This window comes from Mus pahari, chromosome 1, assembly GCF_900095145.1.
Source record: "Mus pahari chromosome 1, PAHARI_EIJ_v1.1, whole genome shotgun sequence".
Classification (NCBI taxonomy): domain Eukaryota; kingdom Metazoa; phylum Chordata; class Mammalia; order Rodentia; family Muridae; genus Mus; species Mus pahari.
The window spans coordinates 156,996,818-157,008,208 of NC_034590.1; the positions used below are offsets into that span (position 1 = coordinate 156,996,818).

General features: G+C 42.7%; 1 protein-coding gene across 4 annotated transcripts in view; it reads right to left on the reverse strand.

The window, feature by feature from the left end:
* Nucleotides 1-11,391, reverse strand: part of Fbxw4 (F-box and WD repeat domain containing 4) — an 81,211-nt gene that overhangs the window by 59,897 nt on the left and 9,923 nt on the right. For all 4 annotated transcript variants that reach the window (XM_021197904.2, XM_029547999.1, XM_029548074.1 and 1 more), the window contains exon 2: nt 1,975-2,070. In XM_021197904.2, coding sequence (XP_021053563.2) covers nt 1,975-2,070 — 96 coding nt within the window. The remainder of the gene's footprint in view (nt 1-1,974; nt 2,071-11,391) is intronic.

The following is an 11,391-nucleotide window of genomic DNA, read 5'->3' on the forward strand; positions in this document are numbered from 1 at the left end:
GCATGTGTGTGTGTGTGTGTGTGTGAGAGAGAGAGAGAGAGAGAGAGAGAGAGAGAGAGAGAGAGAGCTGTTGTCTGTGGATCAGTATATAAAGTTCTCAGCTACTGACCCAGTACCATGTCTACCTGCTTCCTGCCATGATGATCATGGACTAACCCTCTGAAACTGTAGGCAAGCCCCCAGTTAAGTGAAACTCCTTTGTAAGTGTTGCCTTAGTCATGGTATCTTTTCACAGCAATAGAACAGTACCTAAGACAGTCATCAAAGGTAGATGTGTGCCTTCTCTACCAGCAAAGAGCAGGTCAGCCAGGATGAGAAGTCACAAAGCTCCTAACACACTAAAATCAACCAACAGGAAGCACTTTTGGGGTAATGTGAAATGCTTTGGTACTGATGAAGCATAAGTATGGTTTAACAACTTTAATAAAATTTTCATGGCACTGGGCTATGGCGGCAGCCCAGTGGGGAAGCACTTGCTGAACGAGCCTCGAGGTCGATTTCAAATTCCTAGCACCTGTATAGAGAACCAGCTGCTCTTTATACAAGAGCCTATAACCACAGCACTATGCGGTGAGGAGTAGAGACAGAGTGTCACAGACCTGATGGCTACCAGCCTTGCTCCAGTCAGAGACCCTCTTCAAGGGAATTGGAGAGAGGATGATAGAGCGGGTCACTCAGATCCTCTTTTGGCCTGTAGGCACTGTTTTGCATACTCACACATCTGACATATACCACAGAGACACACTGGCACTCTTTCTAAGTCCTACTTCACATATGCCTAATAGCTCATCTTGCCTTTCTTAAAAAACTCCACTTTCTTTCTTTACTGTGTATGTGCTCAAATGTTTGCATATGCATGTCACAGCACACATATGTATCTCAGGCACACACTCTCGGGTGTTTCTTCTTTCCATGTGGATCTCAGGGAACAGATGCACACTGCCAGGCTCTCCTCCTGAGTAGCTTCCAGCCCCCAACTTTGCCTTCTACTAAATTAAAGAAACAGGACTGGAGGTGTGGCTCAGTGCAAAGCACCTGCCAGACATGGATGAGGTCCTGGGCTTGAGCCCCAGCATCGTGACCCTGCTCCCCAAATGAAGAGTTTGACAGAATCCAAGAGGAAAATTAACTTCCTAGAGATAACAGTAAGAGCAGCACACACCTGCAATCAAGGCGCCTGGGAGGCCGGGGCAGAAAATTTCTAAGGCCAGCCTGGCCTACATAATGCTCCAGGGATACACAGAGAAACCCTGCTTCAAAACAAAACAAAAACAAACAAACAAAAAGAAAGAAAGAAAAAGAGGAAAAAGAAAAAACTTGAGATAGGACTCCCTAAGTTACTCAGGCTGACTCTTTAGCCCAGACAAGCTTCAAAATTGAGATCCTTCTGCTTCATACTGTCCAGCCCCCGCAGTGCATTTTGTATAATCTTTTTTGAACTATGTTAGCAAGTCATCCTTCTGCTGGACTCTTTGTGGGTACCTCAAGACTCGCTAGTAGTTACCACGCCAGAGCTAGCCCCTATGATCTCATTTCATATTTTCTACTATGCTCTTTGGTCTTAGGAAGCCTTAAAAGAATCACGGCTTAGAGGTTAACAGCACTGGCTGCTCTTTCAAAGGATGAGGGTTCAATTCCCAGCACCCACATGGTGGCTCACAATTGTCTGTAATTCCAGTTCCAGGGGATCTGATGCCCTTTGGAACTTCCTCAAGTACTAGATATACACATTGTAAAGAGACATACACAGAAAAAAAATATTTACAAGCCAGTCCTAGTGGTGCGCATTTTAAATCCCAGAACTTGGGAGACAGAAGTAGGCAGATCTCTGTTAGTTCAAGAACAGCCTGGTCTCTACACAGTAAACTGGGGATAGCCAGAGCTACATAGTGAGACTCCATCTCAAAACAACAATGAAAATACACAGGAAATAAAAACAGATAAACATTTGTAAACAACCAAGATGCTACTTACCTATATCTCCACTTCAGTAGAATCCGATCTCGGCAGCGCCCCAGCCGCCAGTTCTGAGACAGCTTCACCCGCTCCTTTACTGGAATGCTGGCCATGCTAGGTGCAAACAGAAGGAAGAATGGTCACTGCAGCTCATTAGCAATAAGGGAGGAGTCTGGGGACTTACTGGGTTAGGACTTGGAAACATGCAGAATAGAATCAAATTTACACTAAAGGAATTATGAGATCAGGAACTAAGAACTCCATATGTGGCTAATCAAGAAATCCAAGCAGACATCTACCCTTTAAATGATCAGAAGTGTCTCTAGTGATGTCAAGACAGTCTAGTGAAAAGCAGGACGAGAAAGTGCTAGAGCCACCGAGACAGCTCCCTGGGTAAGACACACTGGCCACAAAGGCCTTGGTAGAAAGCTAGAATTGACTGCCAAAGGCTGCCAAAGGCATGTCCACCCGCGTGTCACACATGCACCTGCCCACACGCACAGTGTGAGCACACACAGTAATAATATGACATGAGACCAACGCACTGCCTCCTGAGACGGTAACAATCACAAATCATTTCTTTTTTCCAAGTACTGAAGCCTAGATATCCATCTTGTAAAACTTCTGGATATCCTACCTCATACCAAACACAGAAAGTTTACATATAATAAACAAGCACATAAAATCTACAATATAAAGCTATTAGGATAAACTATATAAGCCCATCTAACCGGATCAAAAAAATAAAAACAAAACAAAAAAAAAGGCTGTCAGGGGATAGGCAAAGTTCTTAGGATATAGAAAACAAAAACATAAAAGAAAAAAGCTAATGAATTAGACCTCATCAAAATTAAGAATTATTCCACAAAATGAATATAACAAGCCAGATTCTGGGAGAAAATATTATATATATGAATATATTAAATTATCATATAAATATGTATATATAATTATATGCATATATATGCATGTAAATAAATAAAACAAAGGACTTGGCCTCAGATGGCATTTCTCTTCCTGTGCTAGGCTGGCCCTGACCCACCCTGCCTCGGCCTACCAGTGCTAGCATCTCAGGCAGGCACCACCACACTCAGACCGTGCATCCATATATTTTAAAAGACCAGTAAGGGAGTTTCCTATTTGACGGGGAAAGAAAAATGGCACAGCCATTAGCAGAAGGTCCAGCAGGGATTATTTTATATTGTTATGGGTGTGAGAGCTTTTGCCTACATTCACGTATTATGTACCATGTTTATATCTGGTGCCTGAAAAGGCGAGAAGAGGACATGAGATCCCCTGGACCTGGGGTTCTAGACACTTGTAAGCCACCATGTGGTTACTGGGAACCAAACCCAGGTCCTCTGCAAATGCAGAACTATCTCTCTGCCTCCCACAACTTAAAAAAAAAATTATAATGAATGAAGGCAACATTACACATGCTGTACTTCATTCATATGAACGTGTGAAAAGGGCCATAACCAAACATGGGGGGAAAACCCCCTCTTAATGACAAATGACCAACAAGGCAGAGCTGGGGACTGTCTGAAAAGGAGCACATGGAAACTCTCTGAGGTTTTCTGTCCTGTATCTGGATCCTGAAGGGCTTTGGGCATATCTAACAAACAGGCAGAAACTAGCCCAGATGTGGTGCTGCAGGTCTCAGGAAGCTGAAGAAAGAGATCATGAGTCCAAGGGCTGAGCCACCAGCCTGAGCCACACAAAGACACTGTCTCAGGAAGACAAGAGCGGGGCCATCCAGAAGACTCAGAGAGAGGCTCTTGCCACCAACCCTGGACCTGAGTTCTATCCCCAGGGCCCACATGGTACAAGGAGAGAACCCACTCTCACAATTTGTCTCTGTTCTCCACATGTGATACACACACACATTAAATGTGCTAATTTTTTTCTTTTAGAAAACAACAAAACTCACATCAACAAATTTCAAATGATCAAGTTTAAATTTGAGCACTTTACTCAAATATAATAACCCAAATCCACTGTGCATACATTTTTAAGAAAACACATAAACTAATATAATCAAGGATTTGCATGCATGCTCCAGTATGGTGTGTATTAGTACTGAAATGCACAAGGAAGCAAATATGGCCAAATAATTATGAGATCTAGACAGTGAATATGTGAGTGCTCATTGTATAATTCTCTTCTATATGCTTTAAACTTTTCATTACAAAAATGTTGATTGAGCAATGGCTATCTGGAGGAAAGGGATGAAAGAGGCAGGGGCCACAGTAGCCAGAAGATGGTAGAGTTTGGGATGTAGAGACAGCAAACAGTTCAAAGGCCTTTTGAGAGTACATCTTTAGACAGAGTTTTGAAATCATCTGCAAGAATCTTAAATTTCCATTAAAAGTGCCTGTGTATCTGTGTCTCCATGGCTTCATACACATAACTGTACAAGGTTCACTGCTTGGGACACACAGTGATGACTACTGTACCTACCTAGAAAATCACTGACAAGGAGAGACATACACACATTTCTCTTTGTCTCTACTCACACCTTCATATGTACCACCCAACACAAAAGCCAGTGAGCAAAAGTCACTTTCAAGAGTCTAATGAACACACATTGAAAAAGATGGCTTGGGCAGAAAGTTATCTAAACCATTTATTTGTACAGGATAATTCTTTTGATTTGTAGTGAATGGAGAGGACTGAACTTTAAAGATACAGATACATATCACAGAAGATTAACAGTATAAAAATGAGCAATCCAGCGGGCTAACCGGAGCGAGCAGGGCTGACCGGAGCGAGCAGAGGTCCTAAAATTCAATTCCCAACAACCACATGAAGGCTCATAGCCATCTGTACAGCTACGGTGTACTCGTATAGATAGATAAATAAATAAATAAATAGATAAATAAATCTTTAAAAAAAGAGCAACCCTAACAGAGCTGTAGTAGCATTTACCTTTAATCCTAGCACTTGGGAGACAGAGGCAGGCAGATTTCTGAGTTCAAGGCCAGCCTGGTCTACAGAGTGAGTTCCAGGACAGCCAGAACTACACAGAGAAACTTTGTCTCGAAAAACTAAAAAATAAATAAATAAATAATAATTAAAAAATTAAAAAAAAATTAAAAAGACTGGCTGAGAAATAAAACAAAAACATAGCAAAATGTTTAAAAGATTAAAGAACATTCTTCCAAGTATAAATTTTATAAATACAAAACAAATTCACAAATGACTTTGAATGCTAAATAAATAAATCGCATGTTAATAAATTCAGTCAGCACTGGCTACGGCACATCAGAGCTAGAGAAATGGATTCATTCATGTGTAATGTTGAAACCGTGTGCTCATGAAACAGTCTTAGGACACATTCTCTAAGCTGTGGTCTAGAAGACTCACTGTGGAGCTAAAGCCTCCTTATTACCGAAACTCCTAAGGTTCAATGAGAAAATAAATCATAGATAAAAAAATTACAATGTAATATTTAATAAGGGGAAAATGTCCCATAAGTTATAGAAGCTTGGAGGCAGCATGGTGTGGAGCAGAGAGGGCAGCTCAGCAGTAGCATACATGTGCATTTGTAAGGCTCTGGATTCAATCCTTAGCATATAGTAATAAAAAATAATTGATGGTGTTGACAAAACTGAACATTACCAATAAAGTGAAAGAAATAAACTGATTTAGATGGCCATCTCATACTACAGTAGGACAAATATGACAATTTTTTTTTTTTAAAAGGAAGCTTAGTTGGACATGATAGCACAAGCCTATGCTGTAACACTCAAAAGGCTAAAGCAGGAGGATTTATTGTGAGCCCCAACCAGCCCGAGTCACATACTGAGTTCCAATTCACCCTCACCTACTTGCAAGATTTTGTCTCATTACAAAAAAAAAAAGGCAAAAGAAGTCAATTTAAGATAGTTTAGGTAGAAGAAAATAAAATACACACACACACACACACACACACACATACACACACACACTCCAACTAAAAGTAGAAACAAACATACGGATTATAAAGTGTGTAAGTTTGATTCTACTAACTTTTAAATGCTAACAGAGGTGGGAAAAGGAGATGGAAAGGTAAGTAAGTAACAGAGAACCCAACATTGCAAACACAAGTTTCATCTCTAAAACCTTTAGGGAGCTGATAAAAATCTATCAAAACAACACTCTGTCTCCTGTATCCAGCCATCCATGTCCAAGACAGTCACGTGGGGTTCAGTCAATGAAACACTGAGAAAAACATTGCTCAATACTAGCTTACAGAAATGTACCTTAAAACAAGTATTAAACACTGCCTCACCTCTATAAAGTAGGAAAACCTGACATTTTGACTTCATAAGCATATGGGTTTGTTTACACATTGTTGGCACTGTCTTTCTGATCTCCAGTTTCCACTGTGAGCACTGTATCACAAACAAGTAACTCAAATTCGAAATACGTTTGAGTGTGCGTGGGCCAGACGCAGCCTGAATGCTTGCCCGTGGGAGCACGGCACCCAAACGCTTTGGAATAGACCATGTAGGGCCTCCAGAAACAACAAATGTGAGGAACCGAAGCACAGGAACAACTGTGGGACACCAAACGATAACTGAAGACTAAGTAAAATTGCCATATAAAATCCCGTTTCTATAGATAACAGGTCAGAAGATGTATATTAATGGTGCTTTAGGACATGAGCAAGTTTCTTTAATATACATGAGGTGATAATATGTCTGCTTATCTGTAACTAGACAGATTAAATTCAGCTCAGAAAAGAACCGAAAGCAGAGAACTGGAACGGCCTCCAGTGTGTACCGTGCAACTGCAGGTCACTTTCTGTCTATTCCTACACCTATGAAAGGAGAATCATATCTCACACAGGGCCAGAGATGGCTCGAGGAAAAGTGCTTGCCACACAAGCCCGATGACCTGAGTTTGATCCCCAGAACCCACAATGAAGGAAAGCACCAACTCTCAAAGTTGTTCTCTGATATTCTCTACTGCTTCAGTGTTCGCACATATCATACATATACAACTTAATAACAAAATATTAAATATAACTCACACAAGTGTGATATTCCAAAGATGACACATAAGGCAAATTTATAATTTATAAAGTGATTAGCTATCACCACAGTGACATTATTTTCTTGTAAACACAAATATATCTACTAGCTAATAGTATCAGTGATGCCGCCACTAAATCTAAACTAGTAATTACTTATTTTCTTCTAATCAATGACTCCTCTATTATCAAACAATTTATCTTTTAGGCTGAAGGCTATCAGGATGGGCACGGATATGTTAACACTAAACTATTTTACTGAACTCTCCTATCGGGCACATGTGGACCACGGTTTCACATTACTAGAGAGCAACCTGTACCACAGGGAGAGAGAACTGAGGACGGAGAGGAGCTGACCCAGAACTGAAAAAGCACGCACTGTTCTGCCAGCACTACCCTGGAGACGCCCCTCCCCGCGCCAGAGACAGAGAGTTCGCAGTTACTCCTCTCCTAAGTTAGGTCTCAAGTAACAGGCACAGGTAAGCTACAAATGATGAAACAACACAGGTCCTCATTAGGATAAAGATGCTCTGCCTGGTCATTTAACAGTAACTTGGTGACACTTTAGTGAGGAGCATGACACTCCCTTGAGGAGTCCCTGCACCAAGAACCTTTCCAAGTTGACCTTTAAAAACTGCTACTGAACAGCAGATACGGTGTCTTCTCTTGAGGTGAACGCTATGACCAATTACTCGTGGTCCTTCGCATCACCTCCAGCTTTCTCAAGCGCATTCTACATGGCTTGGACTTGGAAAGGCACCACTTTGTTAAAAGTGACTTAGCTTTCGCCCCCCTTCACCAGCCGTCTTCCAGAGCTTCCCTAGCTGGTTGCTAAACTGTATCTTAATTATTATTGGATTCCGTACATGAAAAATGAGGCTTCCCACACCCCAATAATCTGCTCTCTCTGAGACCTGTCATCGTCCATTCAAAGAGAGAGGGTAGAGCCCAGCAGAAAAGTACTTGAGAGGACAGAGGCTGGTGTGCCTTAGAAGTCAACAAAGGTCTGGCTCTCACCTGAGAACCGGCCTCTGGCTAACCATTTCTCCCAGCTACTGATATAAAGTCAGGGTGCTCCCCTCAAAGAACATGATTAGTGCCCTGTAAATAAATCTCCCTGTGGCTGTTAATGCAAGGAAAAATCTCTAACTTGGCCCATGGGCCTGGCTGAACTGCCATTTTCCCAGCCTCCTTCCCTCGCCTCAGGCTAATTTCTTCACTTACTCCTCCTTCTCAGCTTTCAGGCACTTAGTCACCATCAGAGTTTGACTGCATTCCTGGGCACACGGACTATTTTAAACAAAACAATACAGCATGCACCCACTGTAAGCTACCTGCCCCCTTAATATCTTGGCAAGTGAGTCGGGGGGGGGGGAGGCAGAAATAATCTAGGATGTTCCTAGACCGATCCTTCACTTCCCTCTCCAATCTCACACTAAAACCCAAAAGCAAATAAAGAAACCTGCTCTAAAGAATAATGGCTCTGTATGTGTGTCCATGTGGGGTGCACATGTGTGTGTGTGCATGCATGTATGTCTCTTTGTGTGTTTGTAAACATGTATACATTTGCATGTACGTGTGTGTGTGTGTGTGTGTGTGTGTGTGTGTGTGTAAGTCTATGGAATCTCCAGGACCAGAAAACTCCTCCATCCTTTTCCTCCCCTGTCACTTGAAGCAACACTCCCCTTGATAACAACCAACATTGCCTACTCAAGCAACAGGCAAGACTGATGCTTTGGAACTTGGGAAGAACAGACAGGTATGAAAGAAGTGCCCCCAATAGGCATTGAGTCAGTGGAAGGGCACAGACTGTATAAAAGGAAGTTTGGGGCATGGGTTAGCACATGCATGGGACAGCACAGAGCTGAGAATGCCCTGTACCTCCCCTCAAAGGACGCCTAATGTCAACCCACTTTATCATCTCATACCCACAGTCCACACTCTGCGCCTGCAGGAAGCTGCTTTCACACTTAACCTCAGACTACAGCTCCATGTGTAATCATTGTGGGAGTCATTAAACATCTCTTAACAGTAAAAGGTTTTTAAATGTAACACAAAACAAATTCAGAATCAAATGCAGAATGAGTCAGAAGTAGTTCTGACAGCTCACCCATGTAGTAGCATGTGACTTCACTGCAGCCTCGCTTTGAACACACAACATGCACACTTTATATCATACACACCTTCATGCCACAATATCAAAACTGACCACTGCTGCCCAAAACATCTTGGCCCAAACTGAAAAGTATTTTACATTATGAATTGCCATATTTTTACTGTGTATACAAAATTTTCTGCTCTTAGAGAAACATAATGGTTTAATCATGGGAAAAAAAACCCAAATATTTTTCTACCATCATGCCTCAACTTGCAGGTATTAAATAGTATATCTTTGGATTATATTGTGTTAGAATGTTTGACTTTAAAATTGCTGTTTGAGTTGCCAACTTGAGTTTCATTTTCCAAAAAAAATCATTACACTGGGCTAGGGAGATGATGGCTTAGTTGGGAAAAATTCTTGACATCTAAGCATGAGGACCTGAGTTTAGAACTCCAGACCCATAGAAAAGCCAGGCATGGCAGTGAGTGTCCACAATGCCAGCACAGGGAGGGAGTGGCAGTGAGTATCCATAATGCCAGCACAGGGAGAGGGAATGGCCTGCAAGGAAACTGTCTGCCACACTAGCACAAGAGTCACAGCACAGGCTCCCTAGAACTCATAAAATCCTGGACCTGGTTGGCAGAAACAGGCGACCTCAGGGGCTTATGGACACCCAGTCTAGTTCAAATTCCAAGTTCAGTGAAAGACCCTATCTGAAGAAGAGAGAAGAGAGAAGAGAGAAGAGAGAAGAGAGAAGAGAGAAGAGAGAAGAGAGGAGGAGGAAGAGGAGGAGGAGGAAGAAGAGGAGGAGGAGGAAGAGGAGGGAGACAGAGAGAGAGAGAGAAAGGAAGAGAGAGAGAAGGGGAGGAGAAGGAGAAAGAGAAAGAGAAATAGAAGAAGAGGAAGAGGAGGAGGAAGAAGGAGGAGAAGGAGATGGAGACATAGTAGAAGCAGTAGGGGTGGCAGTGGCAGTGGCAGTGGCAGTGGTAGTAGTCATTCTGGCCTCCACATGCACACACAAAAGTACACCCACACACTCACATACATATCACAAAAATGCACTCGCACACATGTATATACATCCACACAAACACACAACAAACATTAAATGAATTTCACCTTGAGATTATGGTAGAATTTTCAATAATGTCTAAAATGGTCCTAAGGTGGTGACACGTGCCAAAGCCTCAGCCGGCTGGGAACCCCTCGAGATACCCTACCTGCTGCAGCACCAAATAGTCAGCGACCACCTAAGTCCTTCTGCAAAACCCATCTCACTGGCATGTATTTCACCTTCAACAAACAGCAAAGTTATATATAACAAAGAATTGTTCCAAGTTTTTATTTGTATACCTATTTTATATACATTTATACCCAGGGTTTATAAAAATTTATCAGGCAAAAAGCGATCACAAGTAGAAAAAAACTTAAGAAGCCCACCTACCTATAGTGCTAGCCCCGTAGTAACAGGTCTACCTCTGTCCCTGACAATGTTTGCTTCTCTTCAAGAGACTAGTCAAGCTTACCACGCCCACCCTGCCAAGCTGGGAAAGTAACCCAGGCTTGCCTTGAACTCACAGAGATCCACCTGTCCCTCCTTACCCACTCAAGTGAGAAAATTAAAACTGGTGCCACCACATCCTGCCCGTCTCGCCTTCTCAGCTCTCCCCGGCCTGGGGCTCACTGCCGAGAGGTTACTATACTCAACTCCGAGATCTGCCAAAGTGACATAGCAAGACCCTATCTCAAAACAGAAAGGAAGGGAGGGAGGGAGGGAGGAAGGGAGGGAGTTTTTGTTTTGTTTTTGTTTTTAACTTAAAGAGATCTCAAAAGTATGGTTCTCCCTTTGGCATACGGCACTTCCAACACCACCTGCAGTTTCAAAAGTTCTTCCCAGGGCTGAGGAGACAGAAGCAGCGAAGGCCACTTGTTCTGTCGAGCGATGGTGGCACACGCCTTTATTCCCAGCTCTCAGGAGGCAGAGGCAGGCAGACAGATCTCTGAGTTCGAGGACAGCTGGGTCTACAGAGGGAGTTCTAGGACAGCCAGGGCCACACAGAGAAACCCTGTCTCAAACAAACAAACAACAACAACAACAACAACAAAGACCTCTTGTTTGTGCAGAGGACACAGGTTGAGTTCCTAGCACCCACAGTGACTCACAACTGTGTGTAACTCCAGTTCTAAGGAATCTGACACCCTCGTCTGCTCTCAGCAGGGACCAGGCATGCATACACACACACATGCAGACAAAACACCCTTATACACAGGCATGCATACACACACACATGCAGACAAAACACCCTTATACACAGGC